The sequence below is a fragment of the Marmota flaviventris genome, chromosome 15 (assembly GCF_047511675.1).
Source record: "Marmota flaviventris isolate mMarFla1 chromosome 15, mMarFla1.hap1, whole genome shotgun sequence".
Lineage (NCBI taxonomy): Eukaryota > Metazoa > Chordata > Mammalia > Rodentia > Sciuridae > Marmota > Marmota flaviventris.
This window is the reverse complement of record NC_092512.1, coordinates 693,915-708,778: the sequence shown is the minus strand read 5'-3', so window position 1 is coordinate 708,778 and position 14,864 is coordinate 693,915. Positions and strand designations below refer to the sequence as shown.

Sequence of the window (14,864 nt, the reverse complement as noted above, 5' to 3'; positions counted from 1 at the left end):
AATCAAGCCTGGGGAAAAGACAGGGCCGCCTCCGCGGCCACCCACTGACACCTGAGAGCCATGGAGCCGCACTCGGACGGGCCTCGCCTTGGGTCTGTTTCACGGTGAGCCAGTCTTGTTCCTGTCCCAGCTCTGCACCACGGAGGGTGTGGTCAGTGCCCAAGTTCCGTCACCCCACGCTGTAATCCGGTCTCTCTGGTGGGGCCTGGTGGAAAACAACCAGGAAGGCCAAGCCCTTGAGCACCACCCACCTCAGCTTCTCTGCCTGTGGCAGTCTTCAAGAGAGAAATGGAAATGAAACCTTTTCCTTAAAAATGAGCAGCCAGGAAGGATCCCGCGTTTTCACTTTGCCATATGTAAGTTGTGTCCTTTATGTCCTGAGGTCTCGGCAGCCTTCGCCTCCTAGTCAGGAGCGGCCCTTAGTTGGGCATGGCAGAGCCTGCCAGTAACCCTAGCACCTTGGGAGGCTGAGGCAGAAGAATCACAAGTTCGAGGCCAACTTCTGCATCTTAGCAAGACCCTGTCTCAAAAAGGACTGGGATGTAGCCTAGCAGTAGAGCACAGCCGGTGCCAGCCCCAGGACTGAGGGAGTAAAGGCAGGACTTAACGCACCAACCAAAAGAGCTCGCCAGCCTGGCCCACCCAAGCGCTCCACCACTGGAGGGCCCTAATGCTGAGTGGGAAGGCCACTCAGCCCCAGCCCCAGGGCAGAGAGAGTCCGTCCTTGATTAATTGATTTTTATTTACTTTTTGGGACCTGAGATGGAACTCGAGAGTGCTTGACAACTTTTTTATATGTATCTTTATTTTGTTTATTTATTTTTATGTGGTGTTGAGGATCGAACCCAGGGTCTCTCACATGCCAGGCGAGCGTGCTACCACTGAGCCACAACCCCAGCCCTGCATACTCTATTTTAAAAGCAGCTTCCTGGGACAGTTTTCAGAGTATTGTCTCCCACTCCCTAGTCACATACCCCTTCCTGGGTCACGCATCCCTGCCACTGGCCTGTCAGCAAAGCTGATGGGTGTGCCATCAGCTGTGACCTGAGGACTTAGGCCCAGGAATTCCTTTTCTTCCCTATGCCTGGGAAAAAGGCAGATTCCCCCCCCAAAGCTCCTTTGTGTACGTAAGGAGAATTAGCTGCCAAGGAAGGCCACGTGGGCTCCTGGAGGTGTGTCCAGGCCAAGAGCCAGGAAGTGGCTGAAGCTGTGGCTCTAGATCAGGTGGGAACAAGTGTCTGCCTGCTTTATCAGAGTTGTCTCCCAGTATTTAATTAATACTCTTGATTAAATGAAGTCCTACCAATTAACGTTAATTTTCCAATTTTCCACCCCAAATTTCCTTATTCTCTAAAGAAAGTGCTCCCCGACGTGGGCGTGCCGAAGGCAGCTCTCCCTGGAAGGGGCGCTTCGCCGTCTGTGGTAGCACTGAGTGCCCGGTGGCTGCCAAGGCTGTGAAGGCAGGCAGTGGGAGCCAGCCAGTGGGACTGCCTGGAGGCCTGTGTCCCCACCACTGAGGCCCAGCGCTCAAGGATGGGAAATCTCGGGCTGAAAACAGCCCAGGGTCGAAGTTTTTCCTCGAAGACTGGCGGGCCCTGGGTGCTGGTAGTGTCCTTGAGCTGCTAGGATGTGCACTGTTTAGTTCCAGGAGCAGAAGTCTCGTCCCCTGTGGGCCCGGAGACAGAGGGTCACTGTGTGGCATAGCAGACACGCCTGTCACCTGGGGCCCAGGGACCCGGGAATTCCTTTCCCCACCAAGCTGTGCCATTTGTCCCCAGGAACAGAGTTGGTGTGTCCACCTGCAGGCGCGCCCCCACTCCTGTGCTGCCATTGTGGCCAGTGGCCACAGCTGCTGCCGTCACCCAGGAAGGGCAGCAGTGCCGCCTGTCCCGCCCTGCCTTGCCCTCCTGGTCCCCATGCCACCTGGCATGGGCTGCCCTGGGGGCAGGCACCGCTGGGAGAGGCTCCTGTGGGAAGCTGGATGCCTTCAGCAGCAGCAGCCCCAGGGCCTGCCCTTGGGGCCTGGCGGTTGCCGCTCTGCTGGGCATCTCTACTGTTCTGTCTTCTACCCGGTGGTCGGCCCATGCCACTGGTGTCCTCAGTTGAGGTGAGGACAACTTGAGCTGCCAGGGTGGACGGTGGAAGTGAGCGGCAGGACCATGGCAGGTACACCTAGGAGGAGTCAGCAGGTCCAGCGCAGAGAATGTGGCATGGTGGCCACAGCAGCAGCGGCATCTGCATTTGTGACTCGAGCTTTTCATAGCCTTGGGGAACGGCAGTGAGAGGCAAGCACAGTCCTGGCTGCAAAGAGAGATGGAGAAAGAAGGTGTCCTCTCCTCAGACTGGAGGCCCGGGCAGGGAAAGAGAAGGGTCTTTGGAACTCCTGACCAGGAGACCCTGCTGGCCATACTGGGAAAGCAGGAGCCACCAACTCATTAGAAGCCTCTTCTCAGCCCTCCTAAAGAGATGTGGGCACTTGAGCAGGTTCTGAGGGCTCAAGAGGATGCTGTGTTCGAGGCAGGAAGTGGCCTTGTGTAGTTGAGTCCCCGTGAGAAAGCAAATGCTGGGGTGATCCTCACCTCAGAAACCTTCCTGGGGGTTTCTCTTCCCAGCTGGCTCAGCCCTATCGCGCTCTAATCCTGAGGGCCATGGAGATGGTCCTGAGCAGCCACATCCACCAGCTGGACAAGGACACAGCCAGCATTCTCATCCTCCTGGCCTCCAGCGAGATGACCAGGACGAAGGTATGGGCCTCTGGTCTTGCAGGCTCAGTCCTGCCCTCAGGAGGAGACTCCTTTTCCCTGGCCTCTATCCAGGAATCTCAGGCATAGGGCTTTGTGTCTGGCTGGCTCAGGGCTGGCAGAGACCCCTTGGTCCTGTGCACACCCTCTAGGTCAGGGGATGGCCACCCTATAATTTTCAGAGGCAGAAGGTAAAGTGAGAACAAGGTGCCTTAATGCAGGGCACTAAGGTCACTGGTGCCGTGCACTCCTGGTCTGTCTTCTACCCGGTGGTCGGCCCATGGCATGGGCCACATTCTCCTGCAGACCTCGCCCGACTTCTCTTAGCTCTGTTGCTTCTCCTGCAGGCTGAGGGCCCTTGGAGGGGAGGCTGTACCATGTGGTCCCTCTGACCTGCACTTAGTAACCTAGTAGGGACACTGAAACAGGGTGGCTTGTCCTTGGCCAGCTGTCACCTAGGGCAGAATTCTTGCTGGAGCCTGTGGGGAGGATCCAGGGAGAGGTCTGCCTTATGGCTTTCTGGGGTGCAGGGCCTGGACTGTGATTGGCAGCAGGCTGCGAGCAGCGTCCTGGTGGCTGTGGGAAAGCGGTTCATCAACCAGGTGATGGAGGAGGTGCTCAGCAGGTTCCAGCCCGGGGTCCTGCCACACTGTTCTGTGCTGCAGACTCTTGCCAGCCTCTCAGTGTCCAATGGTAGGTGCCAGCTTGATCTGGGCCTCTGGGGAGTACCTGGGCCTTGGGTTTGGCACTCTGCCACCTGCTCAGGCTGGCGGGTACTCAGGGCCGTGCTGATGGTGCTCTGTGGCCTTCCCTGCCCGAGGCGTGTGCAGGTCAGACTTGGCTGCAGCCTCATGACGGCTCCTCTCTTGCAGCATTTGGCATGGTCCCCTTCCTGCCGTCCATCCTGAGCACCATGCTGCCCATGCTGGGCATGGCGAAGCAGGATGCATTGAGGGTGGTGTTCTGCTGTGGTAAGATGACTGGGCACGGCTGCCCACCTCATTCACTTTTATCTCAGGGGCCCCTTTTGGGGGGGGTCTGCTTAAGAAATATCTATTTTGGAGATTCAGGAGTCCAGTAGCTGTAGAAAGGCAGGTGGGCAGTTGGAGGGAGGATCTTCCTGGCCCAGCCACTGCTGCTACGAGGGTCCTGCACTCAGCAGACGCTGCTCTGTCTTTTGCTGCTTCTCTGCCACTGGGGACCACCCGTCTCTGCCCGGCCTCAGGCTGGAAGGGAGCTCTGCTTCCTTGGAGCATGACTGTCTCCTCTGCCCTGTGTCTGTTGTGAGCTGGCAGTGACCACCCCATGGGCACCTCAGTGGTGATGGAGAGGCTCCCTGCAGCCTGTGTCTGTAGCCTCCCATGTGTCTGGCGGGGCCCACGTAGGTCTTGGTGTGAGCATGTGTCAGCCCGCAGGTGCCAGGTGAGTCTGTTGGGGTGGAGGCCACCCTGCAGAAGAAGGCCGGTGAGTTGGCGGGAGCTGGGTTCTGGTGCCCTGTGAGAAGGGGGCACACCTGGGCCTTTCCAGTTCCCCAGGAAGACAGGACCTTGTGCCCTCAGGTCCTTCTTGGTGGGGGTATGTTAGGAGTTTCCCTGCCACTTCCCCTGGGGAGAGGTTGGGAGTGGCCCGGTGCCAAGGGTGGGCCTGGTTCTGGTGTGGAAGGGGTGACAGGCTAGAGGGTGACTTGGTGCTTTGGGTCCCGGGTTCTGTTGTGCTCTTGGTGTCTTTGGGTCCGGGGTCCCCTCTCACCCTGCAGAGCTCTAATGGCTCCAGCTCCCGCCACCTCCCTTCACAGCCCTGCACCCCCTCCCCCTGGCCCTGCCTCTCCCGCCTGCTGGGGCTGCAACCCTGTGTGAGCAGGAAAACACCACTTGACCTGGCTCTGGATGACCATGGGGTTCCTGACAGTGCGTAGGGTGTGGCCTTGGGTCCCTGTGTGCAGACCCTGAGGACACAGAGGTCTGGTAGGAGGAGGGCTTTCCCAGGCAGAGGCAGCAGGTGTGCTGTGAGGGCTGCACAGCCCTGGCGTGGCCTGCTGTTGAGTGCTGCCTGCTGCCTCCTGGTGGCTCTCCGGGGAAGTACCTGCCCTTGGCCTGTTTGGCCACAGCTGCCTGAACCCATCCAGTTCGTGCGGGTCAGTGCTCTCTGTGCTGAAGCAGGTGGACTGGCTCAACAGGGAGCCATGAGGATGCCTCCTCCATCTGTGCTGCTCACAGGATGAGCCGCTCCCTGCTGCTGGAGGACACCGTGGTCCTGTGGGGACAGCAGCCTTCAGGTGGGAGGGCCAGTCACAGCCTGGCATTGTGGCCAGGCAGGAGAGGAGTGGGGAGGCTCTGAGACAGGCCCCACAGGGCCGGCAGCTGGTGGTTCTTGCCCCACAAAGGAGTCTGACAGAAGCAAAGACTGCGTTCAGGGAAGAGAAGGGAGCAGAGAAGGCCCATGGCCAGCACGCAGGGAGACGTGGGCGAGCTCCACAGAGAAGCTACGTCAGGCGGCAAGTAGAAGACACCAGAGAAAGGCCAGAAAAGAGGGCCAAGGAAGCCCCTGGGTACAGAGCCAAAGGTCTCATTGTGGAAAATAGAGGAAGAGGAGGAAGATTGACAGGTGAGACCAAGGAGCATAGGCCACAGCAGACCCCAGAAGGGGGGATGGAGAGTGCCCAGCACATTGGGATGCAGTGCAGAGATGGCCTGGCCTCAGGCCTGGGCCACATGGTCCGCCAGGAGCCCGTGTCCTGCATCAGTCTGCCCCGGTGCCATCTGGCAGTGAGGGTAGAATAAAGGCTTCTCAGAGAGTGGGGGCTCAGACGTGCACCTCCCCCTGTGCCTCCCCAGAGCCACAGGAAGGTTTGCTGCGCCAAGGAGTGGATTGAGCTGAGGGGAAGATGCCGGGTGGCCGTTGGCCTGCGTAGCTGAGGGGCCCACAGGTGGCCTGACCTGCAGGGAGGCTGGGGCTGCGGGAGTGACACGCCCCTGGAGAACTTACAGACACCACTGTGGCGCCAGGAGGAGGAGAATCCCTGGCTATGGGCAGCCAGCTCTGAGCAGCACTGGGGCCCCACCAGGCCAGCCAGAGTTTCAGTGGGGTTGGAAGTGCCAAGGGGAGGAGCGCCTGGCGAGGGGGATGACGATGACCGTCGTTTACAGAGGAGAAGACTCCCTGATGGTTGATTCCTGAGAAAGGGGGATGTCCATAGGGAATGCCAGGCACGGTGGTGCACACCTTCCTATCCCAGCACCTCAGGAGGCTAAGGCATGAGGATCGTGAGTTCAAAGCCAGCCTCAGCAATTTAGCGAGGCACAAAGCAACTTAGCAAGACTCTGTCTCTAAATTTAAAAGAAGGGGGGCAGTTGGGGATGTGGTTCAAGGGTTAAGCACCCCTGGGTTTAAACCTGCTGGGCTGGCTGCAGTGGTGCACACCTGCATTCCCAACCACTTGGGAGGCTGAGGCAGGAGGATCACAAGTTCAAGACCAGCGTAGGAACGTAGTGGACCCTGTCTCAAATTAAAAAGGCTAGGGATGTAGCTCAGTGGTCAAGCCCTGGGTTCAGTTCCTAGCACCCTTCACCAATAAAAACCTACCAGCAGGTGGGTAAATGGATTCTGCCTCTGGCAATGTGATGACCTGTCATTTGCAAAAACCTTCCTGCTATGGATGACCTAGACATGCTGACCAGTCTGACAAACACCCTTCTGATCAGAAAGAAATCCTGGGTCCTCGGAGGGTATGAGAGGAGTGCAGCGGGCAGAGGATTCTGTCCCCTGCCCAGTGTCAGTAAAGGTTGGGAGAGACGAGGGTGGTGGGGAAGAAGGCCTTTCTGTGCACCAAGCAGGGCCAGACCCCACCTGCAGTAGACTCCTAGCTCTTGCCCTCAACAAAGGGTGACCAGTGGGAAGCCATCCACCATGAGCCCTGGCCAGGAGGTGGTTTTCTTTCAAAACTTCTAAATTCTCCTTCCTAAGAACTTGTCACTATGGCCTGCCCTTGTGCTGATGGGGGGCTCAGGCTTGTCCCTTCAGTTGGCCCGCAGAGCCCCAGGCTGAGGCACTAGCTTTGTGTGAGCTAGTCAGAACTGTCCCTGGAGATGGCAGCGTCCGTGAAGCCAGCCGTGAAGCCAGCCTGGGTGGTGTTTCCAGGCACTCGGTGAGGAAAGTGCAGTCTGGGTCTGGGGTCCAGCTTGAGCACGCAGGGCACTGGTCACTGTTCATACGGCAGACCCAAAGCAGAAAATAACGTTTTGGAATGATCCAACGTGGGATGCAGAAGAATAGGGGAAGGGATGAAAGGAGGAACAAACATAAGAAAAGAGCAAGTTCTATGAAAAGAAAAGGCCAAATATGATTTTTTGAAATGAAACTATGTCCACTGAAGAGGAAGCAGGTACCATGGACATCTGTCTGAAGACCTGGAGGAGAATGGACAGGGGGCAGGTCTGAAGACACCCGAGGGGCAGCACTAACAAACAGGATGGAGAGAAGGCATTGGATGGTCAGGCTTGCTGACCATCTGCCTCCACAAAAGAGAGGACCTTCCTCATGCTGCCGAGTACGGCAGACCCAAAGTGGCTGAGTGAGAAGATATCCATCCGTCCCAGTGTGTCCTGTCAAACTGTGGATGCCAGGATGTGTGAAGTGAACCCAGGACAGTCCATGTCTGCTGGTAGCATAGCCACTCACCGCTGACCCCCGCAATGGTGCCAGAGACCTGCTCCTTGGAACCCTAAGCCCATCACCAGGGAGGGGATAAGCCTCATGTGGCTGAAGCAGATCCTACCATCAGAGCCACCACTTGGGCTGGAAAAGGCGGGGAGGCCAGCAGGGTAAGTGGGGTGGGGTGCGCACCAGCAGGAAAGTAGCTGCTTGGCCCTGGGCCTCTCGGGCCTCTCTCGGGCCTCTCAGGTTCACCGTGGGGAGGAGGAAGCTGGTGCTGTGTGCCCTGCACTATGGGGCAGAGAAGTGCCACGTGACTTGGGCACAACCACCGGGGTAGACGTTGTTGTCCAATTTCCTCCCTGCCCTGGGCTGTGTGACCCAGAGCACAAAGGAAAAAGACCGTGTCCAGGTTGCGTTCACTGTCTGAAGACCACATTTACACTGAGGGGACTCAGACACCAGCCCACCACCACGTGCCTGTGCCCAGGCTGGGGGCAGATGGCTGTGGATACCTGTGAGCAGCTCACTTTTTTTTTTTTTAAGACAAGACATTTTATGTATTTATCTCTATGTGGTGCTGAGGCGCGACCCCAGGGCCCACACGGGTGAGGCGACTGCCCCACCGCCCAGCCCAGCCCAGCCCACAGACCACTTCTTGTAGGACTCAGCAGCCCATGCTGTGTTGGCTCCTCCTAGGACGTGGCCTCAGCAGCTCGCCTTCTCTCTTGACCCAGGGCCCCTTGCTGACCGCTCCCACATCTGCGCCTGCGCCAGGTCTGTGTCCTGCCTCCAGCCTCCAGCTTCACCTCCTGCTGGACTTTTTACTCGACCTCCATGGTCACTCGGAGCCCAGTGGTGTGCAAGCCACTGTCCAGCCTGCAGGACATACAGGCGGCAGCACACTCTCTGGGAAGGCCTGGGTGGCTGGTGCCCAGGGCCACACCACCCTCCCTCCCTCCAGATCTGTCCTGCCCAGGCCTGGTGCTGCCACCCCTCTGCTTCTGCCTCTTGCCCTTGGAAAGCGTGACAGGAGCTGTCGGTCAGGGCAGTGGGCTGACTCCACCGGGCTGGAGAGCAGGCACAGGCATTGGGAGTTGCCAGAGGGCACCATCGGAAACCGCCAGCAATTGGCTGATGTAACACAGTAGAAGCTGCCGGTCCGCCAGTTTGGGAAGCTAGCAGTCCAGGAGACGGTGTTGGTGGGTTGGCTCCCTCTGGGTTCAGGGAGCACCATTCCTTGCCTCTGCCTGCTTCTGGTGGCGTCGTCGATCCTCAGCAGCTTTGGTTCACCCTCAGTCTCTGCTTCTGTTGCACACGGCCATCTTCCCTGTTCCTGTCTCTGTCTTTTCTTGTGGGACACTGTCCTCTTGCTCCACTCTGCTCTGATGTGATCTCATGTTAACAGTTACACCAGCAACCACTCTGTTTCCAGATAAGGCCGCATTCTGAGGTTTCCAGGGGGATTTGAATTGGGAGAGTGTGTCTGGCCAGGTGCTGGGCAGGTGTCCTGCAGGCTGTTTGGGGATCTCCAAGGGCAGGCTGGAGACCCAGCGCAGCATCGCCTGCAGCAGCTCACCAGGGGCCATCTCAGCCCTACAGCACTTCAGTGAGAGCACCCTGGAGTACCTGGCCAACTTGGACCAAGCCCCGGACCCCACTGTCAGGAGGGATGCCTTTGCTACCGACATCTTCAGCGCCTATGACATTCTCTTCCATCACTGGCTCCAGAGTCGAGATGCCAAGGTACCGCTGCTTCCCATGGGCCTGGCCTGGCCTCGGGGACTGTGCTTTGCTATTCTGCCAGCTCTGTTGAAGGTGATCCTGGGGTGGGGAAGAGGGGCCAACTTGCCCGTCCATACCTACCCACAGGTGCTCTGTGCCTGGTGCCCCCCCACAGCTGGTGCTCAGGAGCTGGTGGGGGCCTTGCCTGCAGGTTGCCATACCTGCACAGGGTCTACCTGCACAGGTCTCCACACTGGCTCCAGCCTGCTCTAAAATCTATCCTGTTCCTGGGAGCTGTGGTCACCGTTGTCTTTCTCAGGCTCCATTGCTGCCTCCAAAGTCCTCCTGCCCCCACCCAGCCCCTTGCCATGGTCATTCTGCAACCATGCCCTGACCTCTAGGTGCTGGACTTGCATCCAGCCCTGATGGCCCCACTGGGCCCTGCTGTCCTCTCCTGTGGACGGCTCTGCAGTGACAGACAAACTGCCTCCCTCTGTCTCCTCAGCTCCGGCTTGCCGTGGTGGCGGCTCTGGGGCCCATGAGCCACTTGCTTCCCAGTGAGAAGCTAGAGGAGCAGCTTCCCAGGCTCCTCCCTGGAGTCCTCGGCCTCTACAAGAAGCACGCGGAGACCTTCCACGTGTCCAAGGTATCTGCAGGCGGGGAGGGCATGTCCACCTCTGAGGACCTAGTGCTAGGTTGAAGGGAAGGACCCCCACTGCTCCGCTCCGGACAGGAGCCCAGGGGGTGGTTCCTTGCCGCCTCCACCCCTGCCCATGGTGTCGTCCCAGCCGTCCCAGATCCTGTTGGTAAAGTTAGTGCTTCCTGTTGGAAGCCCCAGGCAGAGTGCATGTTTTCCTGGACTTCTCCCTGTGACCTGGGGGCTCTCCTGGGGGGAGGACGTGAACTGAAGTCCTCTCCTGCCTGTCTCATGCAGAGCCTGGGCCAGATCCTGGAGGCAGCAGTGAGTGTGGGCAGCCGCACCCTGGAGGTCCAGCTTGATGCCCTCCTGGCCACTCTGCACACTCAGGTAGGCTGGGGGCAGGGGCTGCAGGCAGAGCTGGGGTCAGGTCACCTGACAGGAGTGCAGGGAAGGGTGTGGCTGGTGGGTGGGGAAGGGTCTGGGTGGCAAGGAGTGGCCACACTGAGGGTGCTGTGGGTGTGGTCCTCAGTGGTGAGGCCTCCTCCAGCCTCGCTGTGGTGCATACAGGTGGCCTAGGGGCCTGGGCATGGAGGAGGCCCAGGGATGCAGTTGGCTGCAGCCGGCAGAGGCCAGAGTTGCAGGGAGATGGGCATGGGAAGGGGCCTTGGAGACCCCACTGGGGGAAGTGCTCCAAGGGAGGCTGTCCAGCTGGGCCCCCCAAGGCATGATGAAGAGGGCCTGGGAACTGGCCTCTAATGCAGACCAGAGTACACAGATGGAGACTTGGGAGTGAGGGAGGAGCCGCAGGGGGTGGGTTCACCTGCTCTGCTCCCACTCTCCAGCATCAGTGGGCCCACTGGCCAGCCTGGCAAGCTCACTCACCTTGGTCCAGGAGTGGGAAGCGGGGAGGGCTGCAGCCGAGACGCTGGAGGTGGTGTAAGCACTGGGGTGACGATGTGGAACTGCGCGGGCAGCTGGGCTCTAGAGAGAGCAGAACAGGAGTGTGCCCAGGAGGACGGGGGAAGTCACGTGGCAGGCTTCCTGCTCCCCGAGGCAGGGTCCGCTTGCAGTCAAGCCTGGGTTCTACCATACTGGGGTGTGTGTGTGTGTGTGTGTGTGTGTGTGTGTGTCTGTCTGTCTGTCTGTCTCCGTGTGTCCGCCTTTTGTTATTTTGAGACTGGCTCTTGCTAAGTTTCCTAGGTTAGCCTCCTACTTGGGATCCTCCTGCTTCAGTGTCCTGAATTGCTAGGATTGCCAGTGTGAACCACCATGCCCAGCTTCTGCCAAACTTCTACGGAACAGTTCCTGTCCTACAAGTTGGTTTGCAAATCAGAGAAGGATCCTGAGCTGCCTAGTCATTCTGGGGGCTGGCCTTGATTCCAGACCTAAATCAGAACCACACAGGACAAGGCAGGTGGCGATTAGGAGGATGACTGTGAAGACTTGTGTAAAGAAACGGCAGGCTGAGTCCCGCGCTGCCTGTCAGAGGACCTCACAGAGGCGTGCTCTTCGAGAAACACCAGACTTGTTCAGCCACTTGTTCAGCGGCTGGGGTGCACTGGGTCATCACAGTGACACACAAAAGGAAAATGTCATCTGTCTTCAGTCGATGAAGAAAAGGCTTTGTTGACATTTTTCTATTCATCATTAAAACTCTTAGCAACAAAGATGGAAGAGGGATTTCCTCAACTTGATGAAGATTGCTTGCCCAAGCCTTTCCCGATGTCCTGACTGAGGGGAGACCTCAGACACACTCCCTTGAACGTGGAAGAGGAAGAGCCCGCTTCTCATAGCAGGGAGTCCTGTGCCAGTTCTGTAAGGAAGGTGCACATCTTGCAGGAGAGGCCCTGCTCCTGCTGGGCTCCCTGCTGTCTTGGGGCACTGGCCCCTCCTCATGTGCCCAGCTGGAGGTCAGCTGCACCCCTCCTGGGTGCATACTTGTTTTGTGGATGCTCAGTCACTCATCTAGAAGAAGGACAAAGAAGTCCTGAAGGAGACACCTGCCGAGCCTGCTGTGGTGCACAGCAGCTGGGCGCTGTCCGCAGTGGGGTGCTCAGCATGGGCAGGAGGGCAGAATCTCTTCGTGGGACAGGGTGCAGGTGGAGTATGGCCAGCTAGGACCTATTTGAAGTACTGTGCACTGTAGCAGCGGGAACTTACCACGAGGTGTCTGGAAGTCAGCCTGACCAGAGCCCAAGACCTCACTGAAGAACACACAAGAAGGAGGGAAAACTCAGAAACGTGATGCAGTGTCACTAACCTGATATAAAAACCCCCAAAACCATATATGTTCGTCAAAACTATACTGTGGGGGGTGGGCATAGGAAGGGGGAATATAAATATGCAAAAGCTGAGAAGATAGAAAAACCGTGTTACTTCCTTTCCTTTGTGCTGTCCATCATGTCCTGTTTCTCTATTTTCAGTTTCTTTCCATATTGATCTGTAGCAGTTCTTACAGCCTTGTTGTTTTATATGAATAAATATTCTGTTTCATCCTGTTTTTTTTTTTTTTTTTTGTGCTGGGAATTGAACTCAGGGGTATTCTATCACTGAGCTACATCCCCAGTCCTTTTGATTTTTAATTTTGAGTCAGGGCCTTGCTAAGTCACTGAGGGTCTTTCTAAATTGCTGAGGCTGGCCTGGAACTTGCGATCGCCTGTCTTAGATTCCTGAATTGCATGCACTAACGAGCCCGCTCCTACTTTATTCTCTCTCTCTCTCTTTCTTTCTTTCTGGTGCTGGGGATTGAATTCAGGGCCTTATGTATGCAAGACAAGCACTATCTTATTTTTTTGATTCTTTAGTATTTTTTTGCCATAAAAATTGTTTAATATTTGTATTATCATTTATCCTCCTTTTATTTATTTATTTATTTATATTTACTTTTTTTAAGTTGTAGGTGGACATAATATCTTTATTTCTTTTTTTTTTTTTTAATATGGTGCTGAGGTTTGAACCCAGTGCCTCATGTGTGCTAGGCAAGCACTTTACCACTAAGCCACAGCCCAAATTTTTTTTTTTTTTTTTTTTTTTTTTGTGGTGCTGGGGATTGAACCCAGGGTCTTATGCATGAAAGGCAGGCACTCTACCAACTGAGCTCTGTCCCCAGTGACCTTTATTTTATTTGTTTATTTTTGTGGGTGTCAGGGATGAACCCAGGGCCTAATGCATGCTAGGCAAGTTCTCTATCACTGAGCCACAACCCGGCCCCCTCCTTGTAAAACTTCTTTTTTTTTTTTTTTTTGCTGTATTTGGCACTGAACCCTGGGCCCCACACAGGCTAGGCAAGTGCTCTGCCACCAAGCTGCACCCCAGCAGCTTATGTTATGCCATGGTTCAGGTTCAGATGGACAGAAGCCTTCTGCACTCAGTGATTGCCTGCGGGTCCCCCCTCTGCCCTCCGTTGTCTGGTGGCCTGTGTCTGGAGGAGATGGGTGGGTCCCCCCTCTGCCCTCTGTTGTCTGGTGGCCTGTGTCTGGAGGAGATGGGTGGGTCCCCCCTCTGCCCTCCGTTGTCTGGTGGCCTGTGTCTGGAGGAGATGGGTGGGTCCCCCCTCTGCCCTCCGTTGTCTGGTGGCCTGTGTCTGGAGGAGATGGGTGGGAGTCCGCTTTGCCTCTTCCCAGGCGACTGCCCGTTGCTGTGCACCACTTACCATGGAAGCCGCCCCACTTCCCTTGTGGTCCTGCCCTCTGCTGGCACTGTCATCCAGAGGCTTTGCTGGGCTGGAAGGCCTGCTTCTGAGAGGGACCTGACTCTCGGGAGTGGTCCTCCCGGGCCTCCTCAGAGGCCAAGGGTCGGGGCCTGTCGGGTCAGGTCTGGCCCTCAGCCCCTGCACCTCACCTGCCTCCTCCCCGAACCCCAAGGAGGCGTGCTGTCAGGCAAGGGACAGTCCTGGGCTGGGCGCTGCTCTGTGCTGGGGTCCCTCCCGTGGCTGCAGGGTGGACCCTGAGGTTCCTTAGAGCCTCATCCAGAGGCCCTGCCTGGGTCCCGGGCTGTGACACTGAGGAGGTGGGCGGGCCTGCGGGCCCACTGAGTGTGCCTGCGTTAGTGAGGCTCCGCGAAGCCCCAGAGGTTTTTCTTTTAGTCTTTACTTTTTAATCAAGACACCTTTTGAAGGCGTGAGCTCCGTGAGCTCCGGATGTCTCTGGTGCTTAATTCCAGAGGGGACTGGCTCCAGCGCATGGCTGGGAGTACACACCCGGGGACGTGGGCATGCTTCTTTTTAATGACAAAGCACCCTGTGTCCTGCAGGCTCATTCTGCCTGTGTGTGGTGTGGTGTTTCTCTACCCCTCCTGACTGCAAGGGACTGGCCACCCAGGCACCTCTGATGGTACAGCATGTGTGTCCCACAGCTGGCACCTACCTGGGCATCCCTTCTGGGTGAAAATGAGCTGGAGAGTGATTTGCTGGGGCTCTGAGCCCCAGGAGGGCAGCAAGCATTGTCCCCTGTAACCTCTGTCCTGTTCCCTGGAGCAGATCTGTGTGCCCGTGGAGTCCTCGAGTCCCCTGGTGATGAGCAGCCAGAAAGAGGTGCTGCGCTGCTTCACTGTGCTGGGTGAGTGGTGGGCTCCTCCTTGAACAGGTACCTCAGGGACACACTGCGCCAGTTGCCTCTTCATGTAGAGGATGGTGTGAATGGGATGAGGAGGCCGCCTTTCTACCTCTGCCCAGCATCCGAGAGGCCCCAGGGGGCTGAGCCCTCACCACTGCCCCAGGCACTTAGTTTCCAGGTAGATGCATGTTATGGTCCTGCCCGTCCGAGAGGCTCTGCCCCTGCTCCTCACCCATGACCAGCTCCATGGTGCCTCTTATCCTGGTCCTGGCCATCCTCCCAACTTTACCTGACTCCAGCTAGAGATGTCATCACCTGATCTCCTGGACAGCAGAGGCTGTTGTGTCGGCTCTGTCCCCTGCACCCATGCATGCTCAGGGCCAGCGATACCAGTGTCCACCTGGGGCATGGAAGGAGAGGCAGTCAGACTGGCTCAGCCACACCAGGTGTGTGTAGGAGGACAGCAGGTCTGATGAGGACATAGGCGACCTGGTTCCCCAAGGTGAAGGCGTCTGCGTGGGTCGTAGCCCCCTGTTCCTGTTGGCAGCTGAGAGC

General features: G+C 57.4%; 1 protein-coding gene across 7 annotated transcripts in view; it reads left to right on the top strand.

Annotated features, from left to right (window-relative positions):
• The window catches only part of Mroh1 (maestro heat like repeat family member 1), a 74,336-nt gene that overhangs the window by 16,064 nt on the left and 43,408 nt on the right, over positions 1–14,864 (top strand). For all 7 annotated transcript variants that reach the window (XM_027951444.3, XM_027951453.3, XM_027951426.3 and 4 more), the window contains exons 4-10: positions 2,613–2,744; positions 3,272–3,434; positions 3,614–3,712; positions 8,986–9,137; positions 9,622–9,762; positions 10,051–10,143; positions 14,234–14,312. In XM_027951444.3, coding sequence (XP_027807245.2) covers positions 2,613–2,744; positions 3,272–3,434; positions 3,614–3,712; positions 8,986–9,137; positions 9,622–9,762; positions 10,051–10,143; positions 14,234–14,312 — 859 coding nt within the window. The remainder of the gene's footprint in view (positions 1–2,612; positions 2,745–3,271; positions 3,435–3,613; positions 3,713–8,985; positions 9,138–9,621; positions 9,763–10,050; positions 10,144–14,233; positions 14,313–14,864) is intronic.